Below are 21,057 nucleotides of genomic sequence, written 5' to 3'. Positions count from 1 at the left end.
ATCTAAACTCTGACATTTCACAGCTTTTATAGCACCATAAAGAGGGCCTCCACTAAATTAAGCAGTAGGTTGTAATGTTCTTGCTGATAAATCTACACTTCTACACCAGCAGTGTGAAGTATGAAAGCAATAAAACCGATGCAGTCACATAGCTTTGCTCTGCAGGTGGTTGTAATGAATCTATACTTCTTTTTCATGTCCATTTCTTTTTAGGCACAAACTGTGTGGTTCAGGCTGGCAATTGAAAGAGGGAGTCACGTACCTTTGCACTGCAGAGCTGTCTGCTTCCTGGAGTCCATGTCTAACAGGTTTTTCTCTCTCAGCATCAACTGTAAGCCCCATGAAAGACAGAAGACAGCATCATGCGGTGAACAGCTGTTAAAGCCTGATGAGAGTTTAGAAGCGTGAAACTGACCGTCGTGGCGGCATTTCTGTCATGCATGACGCCGCTGGAGAGAGAGAGGAGTGCAGTGCTGCAGATTTGAGCAGGTGATGGTCCCTGTCCAACCTCACCATCTGACTTAGACTTTAACATCTTACAGGAGAAAAACAAAACAAAAAATGTTGTTGTGATGGGTGTTACTTGTTATTGTTTTGTTTGCCTATCCAACATCTGGTTTACAGGTGGAGAAATACAACTCTGGACAAAATGAAGAGTCCACTGCACTGAACCCCATTGAAAATCTCATTGTTATTCCACCAAACACTGATTCTGAGTTAAAACATTATTATTGTTGTGAATGAATATAAACTTGTCTTCTATGCATTATTTGAGTTCTGAAAGCACTGCATCTTTATTATTTTGACAATTTCTTGTTTAAATGCTAAATTTTTTGCTTGGTATTTCTGAGACGTCTTGTCAGTAGTTCATAGAATAAAATAACAATGTTTATGTTACTCAAACTTAGACCTATAAGGAATAAAATCAGAGAAACTGATCATTTTAAGTGGTCTCGATCTTTTCCAGAGCTGTAAACTTGCTCTTAAATGACAAGCAGCACTAAAAGTGATTGTGTAATCACATTTGTAACCACTAGAGAGCTTCCCACATCGGTGGTCCTCTAACCTTTTGGTAAATATTGAGTCTGTCGCCATACAGAGATTATAAAACAGTGATGCAGTAGGACTTATGCATTCCCATATTGTTGTGATATAACAAGGAAAACCTAAAAACATTTATATTCATTTATCTTGCATTGGTGTAATTTGTATTTGAAAAAGGTTCAAGTTGGAAGAATTTACAGAAATCCAATATGGCTTCCTTCAATGCAAAGCTAATTTCCAACCACGTGGAAAAGGCACTTTTAAAGACTTTTATTCTGTAAAGCTTCCACACAAGACTATCTCCTTTTGATACAGTGAGATTCATTGTTTTAGTTTGTATCTCTATAGTTGGCCAAACCTTTTGAAGGGATTGTTCAAAATGTTTGAAATTGGCTTTAATATCTTACAGTAAATAACTAAGTATAAATCTGATACTAGTGTTGAAAATCCTAATTCTGACTTTGAAAGTCAATAGAAAAAAGCACAATAACTTGTTCCTGATTCCCTGTTGGTTTCAATTTCTACTCTTAGCTTCAATACTGCACTTCATTTTCCAGTGGCAAACATTGATTGTGCATGATTGTATAATGTTACTTCTTGTTTATCTCTCAAACAATCATGCAATTATGTCTAAAAAGATAACCTGGCGTAAATCCAAGCCGTGTTTTTGATTAAGAACCACATTTGTAGGAGCAAATGGGGAGCTTGTCCTGCTTAGAGAATAAGTGAATTTACCTGCCCATGTCTGCGTGAGGAAAAAGACTTTGCAGGCAGTGGTGGAGGACATGACTGAGAGTCTCCAGCAGCCATGATGTCCTGGTACCAGCGCTCAAGATTAATGGGAGTCATTGCATTCCTGCTCAGCTCAGCATGGCTCTGAGGTGATCACAAGCATCCAGCCAAAGATTAGGAAAAGCAAACCACAGTGCAACAGCTCAAAAAAGGAAGATATTTATGCATTATTCAGTTGTGAAAAAGAACGGAGAGCGGTGACAAATACGTTTCTAGAAGGGACAAACCTGTGCAGAAAGAAAGGAGGAAGGACCACATGCAGCTGAGTGGCACGTGAAGGAGGATTCAGATGAGGCAAGTTGGAATGATGGAGTAGAGGTGGAAGAGGAAGGCTTAGATCTCTGCATCCCAAAGATCTGGCTTAGCTGACTCACTGTGATGTAGTCCTTTGCACAGATTCAGAGAAATACAGCAGACATTTGCATAACAAAAAGGGGGAGCAGAGTGTGGAATAAAGTGTTACAAGGTGCATCTATTCAAACATTTAGGTCTTTCGTTATTGGGCAATTCATAGAAAAGTGCAGAAATGCAGAATACCTCGCATGGCAGAGCTGGAGATACAGTTAGAGAGAGGCAGTGGAGAGCAGCCGGGGAGGAGGAATAAGGATCTCCATACATCCGATAGACATCAGACAGCCTGAGATACTCCTGCATGATCAGCCACAGCACAGGCACAACAGGGCTGAGGACACACCCACACTTACAGGCACTCAAAACATGACAACGAAGCAACCCGCCTCTGTGTTTGAAATTACACCATCACACAAAACTCATGACCCTTAAACGTTTTTATAACTTTTGAGCCTCAAATATCAACTTATTTTATTGGGATTGTAGTGATAGATCAACATAAAATAGAGCAAAATTGCAAAAATAAAACAAAACATGGAATTTTCTTTATTTGAGCTCATAAAGCAGTGGCATGTGCGTTTGCATTCAGCTTTTCTGGTGCTGTTGTACTAAATTTCACTGCAATGAGGTATCTGTGTTTTTGATATTGCTTTGCAAAATATGTTTTCCAGCAATTAAAGGATTGCTCAGTATTTATCTACATCCATTTTCTATGCACTCAGCTCTGACCAACTTCCCACAGCATGATACTGCCACCAAAGTATTTCACTGTAGAGATTGAGCATTCAGGGAGACATGCAGCGTTAGTTTTGAATATAGCATTTAAATTTAGCAAACAGTATAATTTTGATTCATATATAATTTCAATCCTCTACATGCCTTGTGACAAACTAATCCTGATGTCTTACGCATTTCTTTCAAAAAATACCATTGAAAAAAATGCCATTCTTCCATACTGACAACAAACCAAACACTCTTTGTTCAAGAGGAAATCATCCACCAATAACAAAAATCATCAATAATACTCATCATCATCATCAATAATACTCTTTCAGCCACCTTGTGTCTCTTGGCTGCAGTTAATTTCAGATCTTTCTCACTCAGTCTGGAGTTGTGATACAACAAATTTCAGATGACAAACTGAATGGTGCTCAAGGTTTGTGATTTCAACCTCAATCTTGTTTATTCTCCAGAGCTTTATCCCTTATTTGTCCGCTTTAATTCTTAACTTCTGCAGCCAGCTGTTTGAGGTGAACTTTATTTAGGGGTATCATGGAGCTAATACAAATTGCAAGCCACACTTTTCATTTGCCAAAGACTTATTTGAAAATGAGAAAAAGGTTTAAGGGGTATGAATACTTTTGCAAGAGACTGAACTCCCCCCTCAAAAAAACAATTTTTTAAAACATCCAAGAAAGTCAAACCTTCCAGTACACACTGCAAGCCAGTTACCGTCTTTAATATTATGCTAACGCAAAACATGCCTGATGTTACTGGGGTTTCTGTGAAACTGGGACATCCTCAGAGTTACCTCTTGCAGCCTGACAGGACAGAGCTCAAGGGAAGGGTTGTGGGAAGAGGAGGGACAGGGCCTATGAGGAGGACTGTCCACAGAAACAAGGTCAGGCTCGCTGATGTGAAGCGATTCCTGTTCAAAAGGTTTAACGGAGTCAACAAAACAATCCACTTGTGCGGTAGGTAATTGTTGTCCAGCTGAGCTGTGGTTTGGTGGTCTGGTGTCTCACATGTACCTGCTCACCTCTTTCATGCTGCCAGAGGACTTTGGGAAGTTTCTTTCTCCTGTCAGCGTGTGGTACCGCCTCTCAAGGTTGCACAGTGTGTCTTGCTCCTGGTAGGGGGATCCAATAAGCTCTTACCAGGTCAGCCCAATGCATTTGCTATAGACTATTAATTAACTATAATTTCTGATGCAGAATTAAGGATTTGTATGAATAAGAGTAGTTTTCCTTAATCCCCACCTTGTGTAGAAGCTGCAGCATTGCTGTCCGGTCTTTTGCGATTTTCTCACAGTCTTGGCAAGCCTGCATCCCCAGCTGCTTCACCTGAGCTTCCAGCGCTGCCATCCGCTCCTGTTAATTCAGATGTTTCTTCACTTCGTGAGGAGATTCTAGTTTATATACACAAACTTTTAATCATTACTTTTTTCATATAAAAATGACTGATTATGCAACATACAACTGCCATCAACAAGTTATAGGTCTAATTTTTGACTATTTTTTATATTTCTGAAGAGCTTGTTTAACTTGGTTAGTTACCTGTATCAGACTGAATTTTTGAGCATATTCCATAAACATGCTTAATGTTAGATTTGTTGAAAAAGCTTTGCTTTTTCCACTTTTTTAAATGCTCCAAAACTGTGATGTCTTCCAGAAACCCTGCTGTTGATTTCAAGTTTGAGTTAAAATTCCCTTCACTTGATACAATAACCAAGCCACTCAGCATGATGCCACCTCTGCCATGCTTGGCAGTTAGTTCAGCTTTCTTAGGTTTGAAAGCTTCACCTTAACTCCTTCAAACACAATTTGTGACTTTGCCTAAATAGCTCTGTCTTTCTTCCAGCTGACTTTCAAACTTATGCATCCACTTCCTGCAATGAAAATTAAACAAAGTTTTAAGTTGCTGAAAATAATAACCGCTCAACTGCACCACTAAGAAATAAAAAACAATAACGCACATTTTGATGAGTGTGTGTAAAGTTATATTTACACGTTGCATATGCCCCACCTTCCTGTTGGCAACACTGCTGTGATACTCGGCTCGCTCCTGGATTAGCTGCGTGTAGCGGGCTTCCTTCCTCTCCTCTAGGCGGCTCTCCTCCTCCAGCTGGCAAAACTCCAGCTCCTCAAACTGCTTGGTCCCACACTCCAGAGCTTCGGCTTTCTGTCCACATACACATAACAGGCCAAATGAAGCACGCTGTTTGAAACCAAACAGCCATGAAGAGAAAAAGAAAGTAAAATGAAGTAAAAGATTAAAAACAGTAACTAGCCTCATCTGTGTATGTGGTAGGTAATTCATGAAAACCCTATTGAACGATGGAATCAGCTCTGCCAGAGGATGTTCACATCATAAAAATTACATTTCAGCATTTATTTAACAGGTTCAAACCTCCTCAGACTATGAGGTTGCTACATACAGGGTCTCAAGTTATGAAGAATAAGTATTGGGGAATAAGATGTTACTTTTCTTAAAGAGAAAACATATTTTTGTCGGGTAAAAAGTAAAAAAATTTTAGAAGGAACTTTCATTTCCATATTTAAATAGAAAAAACTGGATCAGATGTCAATATTAAAACATTTCTAGGTAAAAAATTCAATTCTAAGTGGTCTGTCAAATTATTTTTTTACAAGACTAAATCAAACTCTAAATAAAGAAATGAGACTATAACTTTGTTAATGAGAAAGTGCTGACCTCAATCCCACAAATTACTTGAAAAAAGCTGATGATTACACCAATAAAATGTTTCAATTATAGTTCACAGTGTCAAACTGTTCAATTTTTTTTCATTTAATACCCCAGTAATAAATAAAAGAAAGCTAAATAAATGTCTTCTAAAAGAAGCGATTCCATATGTTTGCAGACTTGGAACCAATAAATGTGACGATTTGTTTTAAAAAGGTTGTTGATTCAAGTTATTGTCAGTAAATGCATGCACACTTTTTTCTTTTGAAGCAAAGTTGTTAATAACATTAGTGCTTGTTATAAATACTACAGATGCCACTGAATAACTATAAAAAGGGGAACTGTAATACATAGGAGACCAAAGCTTCAGCTGCAAACATGTTGGTGGCTGTTCTAAATAATAATAAAAAATTAAAAAAAACTTTTTTGACAAACCCCACATGTTCATGTAGCAAAGCAGAAGGGCAGAAAATCTAAAATTAAATTGCCCTTTTTTCCAAGTAGCTCTGAGGGCGATAAGGTGTTACATCTGTGATTATTTCTGTGCAGGTAAAACGGTGCTGTAGCGTTCAGGAGAGCATAACTCACTGTTCCCAGCCACGAGAACACTGACCCTGCTGAGCGGCTCCTGTAACTGTTCCCTTAGAGACAAGGGGCACATATCAAACTGCCTCTTCAGCTCATTGTACTCATTCCTCTGCCTTTCCAGGGCCTTCCGCTCAGCAGACACATTAGCTCTGCCCTAAAAACACACAAAGACAGACACACCCATACACCCACACGCACGTTCACACACAACCATGTCCACATACCAGGGAGAAAAAAAAAATCAGGGGCAACTAAAAATCCATGCAGTCACGCTCTAAAGCAGATTAGTATAAGGCAGTTGGTTTGTTTTTTTAATTACAGGAGGCAGGAGTTAGGCTGGTACAGTAGTTAGAGGTTGTAAACATGTAGCTCTGTTAAACTGGGAGACGGGTAAAGCAGCTTCTGTAAACCAGCGCAGCACTTTGAGATGAGTGGCAGAACTTCTGTCGCTGCCGTTTGTTTGCTTCATGGTTTACTGGACAGTCAGCGGACAATAACGGTGCCTTGCAAAATTAATTTTACCTTGTGAACTTTCTACATTTGTCTCATGGCACAACCACAAACTTTGAAATGTTTTATTGAGACTTGGGGTAAATATCTGAGAAATCTGCTCTGCATTCGATGGAGAGAATCTGTGGTCATACATTTTTGAGTCAGGCAACAGATTTTTCCTGGATTTTGGTTTTCTTTGCAACATGAAAAATGGTTTCATCTAATTGTCTCTCTGAGATTGTGTGTTTATGTTTCAGGTTAATGTTTTGCTGGAAGGTGAACTTCTGTATGATGTGTACAGTTTTCCCATACAGACACTAAATCTTAGATTTTGCAGTGGTTTTTTTCATCATATTTCTTCCATAATGTTCTCCAAAAAACCTCTGATGCCGTCACAACGTATCTGGATTCATACTGAGATTAGATTACATCAGTCGACTCTATTTATTAATTAAAAACCCAGGGAGATCAATACTTTGAGTTCATTTACCACACATTCCCAATAAAATCCACTAAAGTTTGTTGTTGACAAAATATGTTAGTGTTTAAAGATCATGAATGCTTTTTGCAAGGCACTGCTGCGTAATGTCTGCTGAGAGCTCAGAATTTGTCCATAAAGAAATGCTTTATGTATTCGACCCAGCAAAAGAAATAACATGTCATTTACATGCATTTAACCAGTGTTTCCTGGTGATCTGACATGCTTAGTGGATCACACTCTCACCTTGTCCTTCTCTTTCTGAGTGGCCTTGTCCAGATGGCTGAGTTTGAGCTGCAGCTGAGCGATGATTTCATTTTCAGCCTCCACCTGCTCCTGCTCCGCCCGCCGCTCGGCCTGCAGCAGGGCCTGCTCCATCTCCACCTACAGACAAACACAGTAACAGAGTCTCATTGAAGACTAAACATACAAGACAATTAAAAATAAATTAAATTAGGTGCACAATTGTGCTCTTATCCTCAAAATTATACATGCACTTCCACTAATGTTTGGTGAAATGTCACCTGGCAAGCTCACAACTCTTCCTAACAGAAATGGTAGAGAACAAATGTCATTTGCTTGGATTACAGAGAATCCACTGAGTACTTAATCTTGAGATCCCAATTTTTAACTCCACATATGAAAAAAAATACTGTTGAGACTGATAATCAGAAGCTCCAAATAAATGTAGCTGTTGTGTCAACTAGAGGACTTCTGACCTCACCTGTGTGTTTACATGAAGGTCAGTAAGTGTGTGTGTGCTGACCTCCTGTTTGGTCTCTTGTAGCTGCTGTTCCAGTTCACCAACTCTGTACTTCAAGTCATCAACCCGAACCAAGACCCTCTTCCTCTCCTCCTCCAGGTAGACCTGCTCCTGTCCAGCAAACAGCTCCTCACACTGAGTGTAGATTTGTATGTTAAAAAAGAGAAAAAAAGTCAAGTATCCAGATATTCACAATACCCTGAATACAACATGTGGATGTGTTTCACCTCTTGATGTGTGCTCTCTGTGCTACTGGATTCCTCCCTCTGGATTTCCTCATCGTTCTCCCCCGCTCGGTGTGCTCCCATTAGAGACGTCCCCCCTCCCGAGTCTGGGTCCACTCCTCCAGCACCCCTACACGGCCCGCTCCTCACCAACTCCGCGGCGCCATCTTCCTGATTAAACTCCGCACACAGATTCATGATGGTCTCCAGTCTCTGTCGCTCCTGTAGGAGAGATGGGAGTTGTGAGCAATGCTGAGCGATATTCCAGATCACACTGAGGATTAAACGCGTTTGTCCTTGGGTGACATTGTCCCATTTAGGCAGTTAACCACAGGCACGGGGGGGACGTGTGTAACCTGATAGTAGGTCCTCTCTCAGGAGGGGCCTCCCAGTAAAATCTTACTGGTGGAGTTTTGCAGGAAATTGTAACAAAGAAAAAGACACTCTTCAAATTAATATTCTTATTTTTATCTTTTGCAAGTCACCACATATACTATATTGTTCTCTACTGCTTATCTCTCATTGTGCTAAACAATGGGACGCCTACTTTAATTTACTAAAACATGGTGAGACATTAATTAGAGGCCTGGTTTAAGAATACAAGTCTGCCTATTTTTTTAAATTTGCCCTATAAATTAGTCCAACAGCAACAAAACACACACAAACACTGGTTAGTGCTTTAGCTTTAAAACAAGCAGATATGATGACAGTGATTTAAAAATGTTTCAAAAGCTCTAGGAGAGAACGAGGCAACACACATAAACTTTAATACATTGGATTGTCACACCTTGTACGTTGTGTTTGAAGTTTTAATTCAAAAAGAGTTTCTGAGAAAATAAAGCTGAAATTAAAAAGCCACTTCTTCTCTTCTTTTGGTTATTTTATTTCACTCTTACAATTAGATAATTGCATGGTATTGATTTTTAGAGTGCAGAGTCAACCACATGAGCCATGTTGGGTGAAAAGCAGTAAAGCAGTCAGAAAGTCAGATACTGGGAATTCATCTTGCTGAAAGAAAATCCTTTCTTTGTCTCCTTCTGGAGGTTAAGAGTTTGTGCGCTTTGGGTGTTTAAAATCTTAAAATGCTTAAAAGTACTAAAATTTATTGTTTGTCCTTTGATAGATGCTTTGCCCTTGCTTTGTGTCCTTGCTAAGCTAAATCTTTGTATTCAGGTTCGTATCATTTGTGTCATTTCAGGTTTTGAAGTGCAAAAAACATAAAAAACACAAGGCAACGAGTTTTAGTTTGTTTATTGTGCTGATTGCAGTCGGGCAAAAAGTGTTCCTGAGTGAGAATACCTGCGTGCTGACAACTCTGTAGTGATTTTCAGATTATAAGTCACTGATGATGTCATGTGCTTCCTTAATTACTTAACTGAAAGCCTTTATGTCTGCAGCTGTGCAGCTGGGATACCATATTGACATGCAGAAAGTGATCCATTACAGGATGGATCCAGGTTTTTTGCTGGAAATGGTCAGCTTAGCCTGTCGTGCAGGCAATTACAATTGCATATCTTTACTAGATACAGTTCAGTTTTATTTGCAGAGTCCCAAATTACATCAAAAGTCAAACCAGGTCACTACTAAAGACAAGTAGGTCCAATTCATTTTCATATCTGAAACATAATACGACAGCATGGAAGTGATGCTGTATTCTGTCAGAAAAGTTTCTAAAACTGTGAAAGAATTTTATTCGTTGGTTTAAAAAATATATACCAGAAGCTAAAGAGATATGAAGTTTTGTCTATTTCAGACTCTGGAAGGATCAATGTTTGTCCACAAATTATTTAATCCACAGTTTTGTCTTTTTTTCTTTGGTTGCCAGAGATCATTTGGTCCCTTAAAGAGTCTCTGGACACATAAGTCCCGGCAACGACCACCCACCTCTGTGATTATGTCAGCTGCCAGTGGGCAGGACCGGGTGGGAGCCGAACTGCCGGTTGAAAGGTGATGAGAAAAGACTGTGAGTGCTTGACTGAAGATAAATAACGCACACAGAGTCTATGATCTAGTGTGGGAATAAAGAAGAAAGAGTCCCGCGTGAAGGGAAGGCAGCTTTGAAAGTAGATGCCGCTCATCTTTCCGGTAAATATAGTGTTGGGCAACAACCAGCCGCACCCTCTGCACCGGACCCTGAGACGTCTGTAAGAATGCCCCCCGGGTCTGCTGTCAGCAAGGCCACACGGGCCGCCGATGCCAGCAATGTTCGGAGGAGAGATTAATTACTGGCTGAATGCCAGAGAATTTGGAGAAAATATGAAAGCAGATTGCCATGCCAGGAGTCACTAAATCTCTTCTCTGAACTGTTTATCTCATTTACAGTTTTGTTCATTTTTGAATTTGTCCTATAGAGTCATGAACCAACCTATGAGCTAAATGAAATACTCAATGTGTTTTTGTCAAAAGCAAAATTTTATTATAGTACTAAATCATGGAGAGAAATGAAAGAATAAACTCCAACCAAAAGGACAAGACAGCTGCTCTTTCATCTTTTTAGCATTTTGTTTTGGGATTTATTTCTCATACACTAAGGTTTTCAAGCTTAAGATCAATCACACACAGCTCCACAGATTTCAAAAGCGATATTTTTAGATGCAGTTCAAGAGTAGATAAGAGTTTAAATTCAGTCACATCTTCTCACGTTCAGTACTCACCATTTTCTCCATTTCCTGCTCCTTCAGCCTCTCTTCTCTCTGCCACCGATGGTACTCCAGCAACTCGTCCTCATTATCACTGATCTCAGAGATACTGTTTTTGCGCTCCCTGGTATATGGTTTTGAAGGATTCCCTTCTTTGCTGGAGGCAGTTTTGCGCTCATTGCTCGGACTTTCCAGAGGAGACAACCCAGACACTGAACCCAGGACCGAGTTAATGCCAATAGATGGTCCAGGCCGTGAGGGTCTGCCCTCTGACTGCTTCTCCATCCCAAAGAGAGACGATGGGCTCTGTGGATACAGAGTCCTCATGGCTTCTGCTTTTGGTGTTGTTAAGAGTTTGCGCTGGCCCTGCGGACTCTGAGAAACTCCTTGGGATCCTGCCGTCCCCCTGTAGGACACAAAGGGACTGACCCGGGGAAGTTCCCTTAGGTTGGAGGAGCCAGTCATCCTATGAGGGACGTCAATATCAGAGAAAGGCTGACCCAGCTCCCGCATTGGGCTGGGGGATCTCGTCTGAAGGGAGGAACTTCTCAGTTGAGGACTGGATGGAGCAGTGCGTGAAATTTTTATAGAGGAGGGTTTTTGACTAATGCTTGAGTTTTCTAATCCCTTAACATGGAGCTTGGGGCTTGACATTGTCTCTTTGCCAGCATTTCTAAGTGGCTTTGGACTCTCCTGAGTTCTCTGAGTCCCACCAGCACCATTCCAAGCCACCGAGCGCAAAGTCCGTGGATAAGGAACTGGTACCGCCAGAGGTTTATTGGTGACGTTTTGAGTGAAAGAGATGCTGCTGCTGTTTTCTTGATTGGAACTGCCAGGAGGAGGGGCAGCTTTTCCATTTGGCATGTTCAAAATAGTTTGTTGAGAAGGCTGTTTACCAAGGCCAGAGGATGAGGATGGTTTCAGTTTCAGGGTGTCCTGAAGAGTTTCTGCCATGCCGTTGAGTTTAGCGTCATTGTTGTCTGAAAAAGACTTGTGGTTTCCATTTGAGATGCTGCGGGGGTCTGCACCCGGGGAGACAGAAACATTTGTCTGTGAGCATTCCTGTTATATAGAGCTAGAGGACAGTTGCAAAAACACACACAAATAAACACACAATGTGGGGCAACTGACCTATTTCCCCACAACACACCCCAGATCAGCTATAAGACAAAGGGAGGAGGTGATTTTTCTATTCTACGCTTATTCACATTCACAGTGTTAGTGAGAAGTTAAGAGACTCTTATCAGGGGCATAAATGGCAGGGCAATTTAGACAATATTTGGAGAAATTTCTTTTCAGGATCGAATTACACAACAAACAACTTCAGTGGTTTTCAAAAATAACCAAATTGAGAACACGAACATATTGTTGCCTTGAGAAGTATATTTTGGTATAACTGTCTGTACTTTGAGCCACTATTGGTGATAAGATAAAGTTTGTAGAGTTAATTTATACAGGTAGGATGGTGGTGTGGATTTTGCTTTACATCATACTCCACAAATATTGTAGAGTTTCAACCAGGAACCACGGATGTTCAACCCTATCATAAGATGGAAAAGGTTGGCACACCAGTGTCATCATCCAAAAGATATTAGTAAAGCCAATTACAGGGTACCGACCAAGAAAGACTTTTTTTTTCTTAAAATTTAACACATTTAAACTTCACCGAAAATTGCAGCTTTGCAGAATAACTTTTTGGACAAAAAAAAATGTTTGGCCACAAGTTTCTTAGAAGGAAATAAGATGAGTCTTTCAAGCTTAATTGAGACAACTACAAAGCATGGTGGTGGTAGCATAATACTTTGAAGCTGTATTTCTTTCAGAGATAGAAGTGCAGTGCGTAAACTAGGTGGACATAAAAAGAGGACTATTTCAAATCCTTCACATCTGCTCAACTTAGCAACTACAGGTTTGAATTCTGGATGAAACTGAATGTTTCATCCACCAATCATTAGCTTCTGCAATGACCAGAAGCTGATTCCAAATATATGGAATATTTTAAATACTAGGCTTCGTTCCTGGCAACAAAATACTTAAAATGAGCCTTTAAAAGTCCTCTACAGTAGGAGAATCTCCTGTACAGCCTGGGTCAAACCCAGTTGCTTTGGATGCTCCTTAGAGGTGTTGTAACCCTGCAGGGAAATAAAGCAGCTAAATTTAAAAACTGAGCCTTTCAACTCACTCAAAACTGACAAATTCAGGGCTTTGCCAGGAAAGACCGGACTACACGCTATGGACAGGGTGTGGCGGCCATTACTGTTCAGGCGCCGACAACCAAACTAATAAGGTCACAGGAGAATGGGTTCTAAATACCACAGGCGGGCAGTGGGCCAGAAGGATCTTGCATTCACTGAGAAAGCGTACAAATGGCAGGACACAAAGATTGCAATGAGGTCACCACACTGAGAGAACATGTAGACTAAATAGATCACAATGTAGGCCGAAGATAATGAGATTTTTCTTTACCTGATCGAATTTAATAATATTTAAACTCACAGTCAGAATAAAAATACTACTTCTACTACTAAGATCTTTTCTTTTCCATTCTGGATGGAGAAAAAAAAGATTTACAAATGTTGAAAAACATTTATATAAACAGTTGTTAAAGGATGATTATTACTGAATTGCAGGAACAGCTCAGAATGACACTGGATCTGAATTTCATGGGGAATATATGTTTTTTGTTTGCTTGTTTATTTGTTTTTTTTACCAGAGGGGAGTGGTTTGACTGTGTTCACTCTGAGGCTCCCTGCAGGCAGCATACTCTTCATTCTCTGAGCCTCTTCGGGATGGTTGAAGCGGAAGAAGGCAGACTGACCAAAACACAGCATGCACCCTGCCAGGAAACACAGGCATACATACAAAGATGTAATATCTGAATTTTATGAGTTTATAAGTAAAGATGTCTGGTCATGGTTTTTACAACAACAGAAATTTACAAAAAAAGTTGCTTATCTGAATATTTTTAATTCTATATGGTTTATTTTTGTAGAATGTTATCAATTTAACCAATAGAAATTGAATGTCTATTATGTTATACTTTTTTACATTTTATCTTGTATTCTCCAATATATTTTTGCTGATTTGTATGCAGATCTTATCTTAAAGTTGAGATGATTTGCTTCAGTTTGCTTAGAGTGTAAACCAGACAGTCTACAAATATACAGAACAGTTAGCTTAGCTTCCAGTAATTAATGTTGTATTTATCTAAATAAACTGGTAAATTCAACAAAAACAGTTGGTCAAATTACCTCCTTACAACTTCATTGCATTTTTACCCTCTTTGTATCCAGAAAGTCACATTCAGAAGCTTCAGTTCCAGTTGTATTTGTTCCAGAGAAAGTTTAACATTTATCTTTTAGAGTCCCAAAAGCTGCTGCGATTTTCCCGGTTGAAATGCCTCCCAGTCACAATTTCTTGTTTGAAATGTGACGATTGTCCTTTAAATTAGAGTAACAAGTTCGAAATATTCTTGTTGAGCAGCTGCTGCCTCCACACACACATGCCGGCTTCGAATGACATTCTGTTCTGTTCTGGACCGGGCTTAATGGAGGGGGAGGGACTGTTTGTGGTTCTTTTATGGTACAGTGCCAGTCAGACGTTTACATTCACACTTCAAATGCATCATTGGCTGCACCCTCTCTTATGATTATACAAGAAAAGCAATACCTAGGGGCGTATATTTTAATATATGGTCAATATTAACCACATGGGTTACAAAGTATTCATACAGACTCATACACCCCAACCTGTATTTGGATTAATGTCAAGTAACATTCTGCACCTCTGGTTGCCTTCAACAAGCTTCTGGCTGAATTGTCGACTTCTCGCATCACAAATAGTATAGTTCATTTAAACTGGTTTCATTCCACAGGCACAACTTTTAGGCATTGTTCATACATTTGGCTAATTTTACATCACTAGGTTTAATATCATCGAATATGGCCTGATTCTGAAACAAGTTCATGTTTATACAACTAAATGTGTCAAGATCTAGCTGCTGAGTTGATCAATTTAAGAAAAAAAGTCATTTTTTATTAATTCTTTTCTCTTTGTGTAGTGTCAGGAAAGCAGTCCCACTTCATGACGCAGCCACCACCGTACTCGACAGTTGGTATCAGTGACGTGGGGTGAGTTTCATAGCTGGTGAGACACTGACTGAATCATAATCAGATTTACAAATATCTATTTGTAAATCTAAATATTTACAAATATCTAGATTTGTTATTGTGCACATTGTGCACAATAACATATGCACAATGTTATTGTGCATATGTTATTATATGCACAATAACATATGCAAACAATGTTATTGTTTGCATATGGAAATTTTGTGCATGCGGACAACGCTGGAGGGCAAAAAGACAATTCTCTTACATCTCATCCATAGTTGCACTGCCGCCCTAGAATAACTGCGTTAACTCAATCAAACTTGGAAATGTAGATATTATTAATTTATAGCTGTGCTCCACAGCAAAGGGAAAAACCCTTTGAAGAACAACTCAAAACCACTTCTTTCTTGCTCTCTGTATCAGCCAAACTACACACAGACTCGCTGCCATAGCAATGGATAACAACAGCACTTTATCTTCAACACCATAAAACACTGAAATATTTCCCACATAAAGAACAGAACATTCAATCTGTTGCAGGATTGTGTTGGAGTGTTTCATGGTTTGAAATATTTTCTTTCACTGCTCCAAACATGCTAAATCACTGTACCCAAACATCTCAATCTTTTTCATCTGACCCTAAACTGTTTAAAATAAATTTATTTGACATTTCAGACAGCCAAATATACAGTTTGGTTTATATGCGACTTACTAACACTATGGCTAACATTAAATATTAGCTAATGCTAAATATTACTTCATGTTAGCTAAATAGCATTGAGCTAAGTGTTAGCTAGCACTTAACTAAACACTATGTTGTTTATGATTTAAGGTTATATGTATTAAACCAGTTTGGTTTGGAGAAAATGAATTTCTGATTTGCACTCTGGTCTTGTTTTTAAAATTAATCAAACTTTTTTGTTGTTGAGTTTTTTCTATAAAGGCATTATTGGAGGACACATTTAATAGAATGTCATGCCTACAATGAAACTTCTGACCAGCATTGTAAGCGTGCATGTTACTGAAAGGACATGGGACATTTTTGCTGTATGTTGTTTTTACTTCAGGGGTCAAGTAAAAACAATCTACTGTTGATGCCAGTCGCTCCCCTACCTTGTGTGAGGCGATAGGGTTTAGTGACTGGAAGCCCATCCACAGAGCACTGGTTTCCACTTGGGTACAGGGTAATGTTCCCTCCTTGGTTTTCAATGTAGCAGTGTTGAACTGCAATGCCTGGGCCCTGCAGGGGGATATCTGTCCCATCGCTGCCCAGCGTGGTTCTCCCTGTAACCAGAACAAGAAAACATCGAGTGGCTTCCTGGTGAGCTATAAAACCGGATACGTCTGAGAAATATTGTAAGGTTTCGTAGGTCAACGTGAGGAAAGCCAAGGCCAACAGAGTGTCAGAGGTCAAGTCCACATTGGTGGAGTCACAGATGCTATTTGTAAATATGTTATCAACAGGTGGAAAAGTCTGAAAAGTCACATTTAGTCTGACAAAAAGTTCATGATGGGAAATCAGTCAACTAGCACTCATGGATGTAGCATATTCTGGGGTCTTTATCTCCCCACAATGCAATAACCATAAACAGCTGAAGCTACAGTTGAATGGTCTGGATCAAAGCACATTAATGTGTTTAAATGGCCTAGTTAAAGTTCAAACCTAAATCCAACTAAAAATTTGGAACAAGTCAAGTGTTGCATAATCAATGTTCAAAGATACCCTCATTCAAACTGACTAGGTTTGAACAGTTTGTACAGAATCAGACTTCATATTTACATCACATTTTGAGATTTTTATTAAACTGAAAAACTATTAAACAAAACTATAAATTAATTACCTCTTCCTGATTATGTACCACATTGTGAAATACTTTTTAAATGCACTGTAACAGAGCAACAAATTAAAAAAAAAAACAAACTAATTTGTGTATTCAAAAAGTCCAAAATATTCCATATGACAGACTTAGCTGTAAATTCACATTCAACTTTAGTGTAATTTTTACTTTACATTGTATTTATAAACGTGTATTACTTTTAAAAAATTGTAACTCAGACAACAACCTGAGCATTTTTACCTTCTAGCAGAGGCAGTAGAGTGATGGCTGTGCTCAGGCGTCCACTTCCCAAGCTAACCAGATGGGGGCGCTCTGCCTGAACTTTCAAGGACTTGCCCGTTTCAATCAAATCTAAAGGTGTATTCTGTCAGAAAAAACACAAGAAAATCAACATTATTCAATATCTACTCTGTCAGGAAACCAGTAGTGATAACACGTGGATTTTGGGTGCAAAGTTGTTCTTACCCTAGCAATGAAGTGAAGTGTTATTTCTTTAATTAAGGCCCTTTAAACTTTAGAGTTTTTTTTTTAAGTGAGTGATTTCTCATCATGCATCATAAAAGATATGTTAAGATATGTTATAGTGAATCAAGTTGGGCTACCTGAGTAAGCTAATAAAGCATAATAATCTCGAAGTAATAGATGTAAAAATACTAAGAATTAAACCTGGCAATATATTCAGGACTTTTTAATATTTATTTTAACACTGAGTGCACGCAGTATATGTTTATATTCAGCCACAAGCTTGTTAAACTCTTTTACCACAGATTGAGTGAATGTCCCACATTTTAATCGCAGTTATTTTTCTAAAAATGGCCATTTAAGAGCAGAGAGTTTCTTAAAGTTGTTGCAGATGGTAAGTGGGAAAACAACATAGAGGCACAAGAAATGGCTTAAATTTTTAAAAAAAACTGTCCACAGGTGGGTGAAGTAGAATACCATGGAAAGTAACTCTGTGAAGAGGAAACACAGCTATCACTGATGTTTTGCTACTGAAACCACAGATGTCTGCTTCACGTGTGTGAGCAGCAGCTGCAGCAACCATCGCTCACCACTGTGGCAGTTTTAGTCTTTTCAAGTCTGGGTTAGAAAAAAGAAAACATGAGGGCAATCATCATAATTATTATGAAAGTTCTTATGATGGTAAAGACGTAATCAAGATGCAGTATTTTGAGTTTGCTTATGGTTTTTCAGGCATTTTTTTAACACTGGAAACATGTCTAAAACAGCCTCATACACAGTTCTAATCTGATAATGCAGTACTTCTAATCTGATAATGCAGTACTGTTAAAATACAATAAGAAAAGCAAAATAACAGACACAAAAATAATACTGTGGGTACATTTCATCCACAGTGAGTCAAATTTAAAGAGCTCTATGTGGGGTTCTTTCTAAAGTCTGGTTCATATATATTATGTCTATATATCTATATCTAGTTTAAATGCACATATACATATATACACATAGATATATAGCTCTTAAAAAATTTCGAGATCTCTACAAATTATCCTATTCTCTGATTTTACTCTTTATAGGTATATGTTTGAGAAAAATTAACATTGTTTTCTTATTTTGGTGAAAGACTGACAAAATATAGTATTTATTTGCATAAAATGAGAAATAGTCAAAACAACAGAAAAGATGCAGTGCTTTCAGACCTCAAATAATGCAAAGAAAACGAGTTCATATTCATTTTGAAACAACAAAACTAATGTTTTAACTCAGGAAGAGTTCAGAAATAAATATTTGGTGGAATAACTAGGAGGGTTTCAGTGGAGTCCAGTGCAGTGGTCTCTTAATTTTTTCCAAACCTGCAGATATAAAACGCACAATTTGACAGGTGTCTCTATCACCTCTCTAATTGTTAGGCACACTTGTTTAATGGCTTCTTATTAAAAAAAAACACCATATTGACATCAGAGGTCAAAGGTAAATGATCACGCTGAATTGAGAAGACAAAGAGGTCAACACCAGCTGGCTAGATTAACCAGATGTTACAGCCTAGGTGTGCTGACCGCCATGTCTGAATGCACAACACCTGAAACAGCAGTGGACCTCACTCACCTGGTGCTGGCCGCTGAGAACAAGAAGCTGAAGCTAGAATTCACTGGAAAAATTGGTTCAATATGTCTGCATTTCAGCTGCAACATTCAGATTGTAAAATCAGAATTCGATTCAAACAGAATAAAAGCCTGAATCTCTCTGACTCAGATTAATGGCTCAATCTGGTTCTGGTTTGTGTCGTGTTGTGGTGCTGTTTTTCTAGGGATACTTTAAGTACTGATACACCACCACAGTCTCACCACAGTTGATATTGTAGTTGTTGAAGTAAAAGTCAAAGCAACTCAGGGCTAAATACACATACATGACTAAGATTAGTAGAATCAGGGCAGCAAAAGCCCCATAACACATCACATGTTGTTCGGTCAAATCTGAAGAAATAACTCACCTGTAAGACCTTATGGGTCTGACGCTCATGCTCCACTTTATTCCTCCTCATGCGGTCCATGTCGGCCGTACTGTCAGAAGAGTCTGACACGTGAAGATCCTAAAGCACACACACACACCCACACATGCAATGTTTCAGGCCATGAATGGGAGCGCTGGGAATACTGCTGAACTACAATGGGAACAGTGCTTTCCTTAGAAACCCTTCTGCCCCAGTTATACACCCATGTGACCAAACCACTACACTGAAGAATTGTTTCTCTAGGACTATGGACAAAACAACATTCATTCCCTCATCCATGAAGGCCCAAGTCCAAAAAGATTCATACTTTAATCGAAGAAGTGATGTATGTTTCATTCGCGGTGGAGCTCTACAGGTTCGAAGACACTTCAGTGTTCATATCAGTGCTTCTTCTCTGCTTGGGTTTAGTCGCTCAGTTAGTGACTCAGATCTCGCAATACGCAGCCAGACGCAGAAGATTAGATTCAGCTGTCTGCTCTTCAGACAAAAAGAAAACACACACACGAGGAACAGCCATGCTGGCACAGTCCCAGCCGCGCACATACGCAACCCAGATGACACAACATGTTTTTTTTATAAACGCTTTCATCCCTGTCTTCCACTATCACTAACATCTCTGCATCCCAAGAAGCGCAGACTAGACACAACAGCCTACAGTCTGCGTTTATTTAGTCTACAAAGAAGGAAAGCTGACAGTGTAACGTTTAACTCTTTACATGTCAGAGAAAATTTCTACAGGAACTTTGTGAAAATATTTAAATCATTTATTTATTGTTTTTTGTCATTTGTCACCTTACATCCACAACCTTAAGTGTATTTAAATTGGATTATTTTGATGAGCAAAAAAAGGTGCAGCATAATTGTGGAGAGGAAATGTTAGAAACTTTACAACTATAAGAGCTCTTAAAACAACCTAATAAAACCTGAATAAACTGGAAAAAGAAAACTTCTTAGACAAATATCTATTACCCCCACATAGCTACACCAATATCTCGCCATTGCAGAACCAGCTTTTATTTCGATGTTTAAGCTTTAAAATAAAGAAACAAAAAAGACAATGGATATAAAAAAAAAGAAATAAAAACATATTACTGGTCATTTCAGTGTTATTCTTTGCAAATATTGTAGGAAAAAATGTTTTAAAAACTCTGCATTTTTAATTTCTGAAGCTAAAAGCATTAAGTGGTGTCTTTACATTTTCATTCAAAGATTTTAGGAGCTACTTGAAGCTCCAGAGCTGCAATTTTAGACCCCAGGGTCAGACATTATTCAATGTTTTTTGTTTGTTGGTATTGGGGGCGGGGGCTATGAAAAAAATGTGAGCAGATGTTAACTCTGGAGGAGCTGCAGAGATTCATAACTCAGTTGGCAGAATCTGCTGACAGGACAAATGTTTACAGCTAGAGGAGGCACTGAAAAAGGTGCTCTGGCCAGATTCTACTAAAATTTTACTTTTTCGTTCACATAAAAAAGATTGCATGTCTGTTTCTGTGGCTTGGCCAGAACACACTATCCCCACAGTGAAACACAGTGGTGGCAACATTATGTTGTCCTTTGGCAGGGATAGAAACATGGTAATTATTGACTGGAAGAGTGTAATATTAAATACAAGAAAATCGTGAAAGTTATCCAAATTACTTTTGAAATATATGCATCAATTTAATGGTCTATTATTTAAGAAAAACACAAAAAAGGCATTGAAGTTTGTGATTGTAATGTGACAAAATGGGAAGAAGTCTAAGAGCTATAAACACCTTTAAATACTTTAAAAAAAAAGTTCTACCATTGTTTCCTACAGTCCATTATAGAGCATCTCTTATGAAAGGGATCCGCATTCTAAAAC

General features: G+C 38.8%; 1 protein-coding gene across 8 annotated transcripts in view; it reads right to left on the bottom strand.

The window, feature by feature from the left end:
* phldb1a (pleckstrin homology-like domain, family B, member 1a) overlaps window positions 1-21,057 on the bottom strand; it is a 36,188-nt gene that overhangs the window by 8,894 nt on the left and 6,237 nt on the right. For 3 of the 8 annotated variants that reach the window (XM_055043326.1, XM_055043327.1, XM_055043325.1), the window contains exons 2-19: window positions 19,194-19,292; window positions 16,985-17,108; window positions 16,020-16,190; window positions 13,505-13,630; window positions 10,810-11,816; window positions 8,159-8,377; window positions 7,935-8,066; window positions 7,415-7,552; window positions 6,224-6,352; window positions 4,933-5,088; window positions 4,167-4,277; window positions 3,947-4,036; window positions 3,719-3,835; window positions 2,374-2,484; window positions 2,064-2,222; window positions 1,780-1,920; window positions 416-535; window positions 263-329 (exon numbers count right to left, since the gene is read on the bottom strand). In XM_055043326.1, the coding sequence (XP_054899301.1) occupies window positions 263-329; window positions 416-535; window positions 1,780-1,920; window positions 2,064-2,222; window positions 2,374-2,484; window positions 3,719-3,835; window positions 3,947-4,036; window positions 4,167-4,277; window positions 4,933-5,088; window positions 6,224-6,352; window positions 7,415-7,552; window positions 7,935-8,066; window positions 8,159-8,377; window positions 10,810-11,816; window positions 13,505-13,630; window positions 16,020-16,190; window positions 16,985-17,108; window positions 19,194-19,253 (3,178 nt within the window). In that variant the 5' untranslated portion in view covers window positions 19,254-19,292. Of the gene's footprint in view, window positions 1-262; window positions 330-415; window positions 536-1,779; window positions 1,921-2,063; window positions 2,223-2,373; window positions 2,485-3,718; window positions 3,836-3,946; window positions 4,037-4,166; window positions 4,278-4,932; window positions 5,089-6,223; window positions 6,353-7,414; window positions 7,553-7,934; window positions 8,067-8,158; window positions 8,378-10,809; window positions 11,817-13,504; window positions 13,631-14,045; window positions 14,117-16,019; window positions 16,191-16,984; window positions 17,109-19,193; window positions 19,293-21,057 lie in introns of those variants that run through there. The other 5 variants (XM_055043328.1, XM_055043329.1, XM_055043330.1 and 2 more) reach the window with 5 other exon arrangements.

The sequence above is a fragment of the Poeciliopsis prolifica genome, unplaced genomic scaffold (assembly GCF_027474105.1).
Source record: "Poeciliopsis prolifica strain line A6 unplaced genomic scaffold, Auburn_PproV2 SCAFFOLD019, whole genome shotgun sequence".
In the NCBI taxonomy this organism is placed as follows: Eukaryota; Metazoa; Chordata; class Actinopteri; order Cyprinodontiformes; family Poeciliidae; genus Poeciliopsis; species Poeciliopsis prolifica.
Note: the sequence above shows the minus strand (reverse complement) of the source record. Positions and strands in the feature narration are given on the sequence as shown.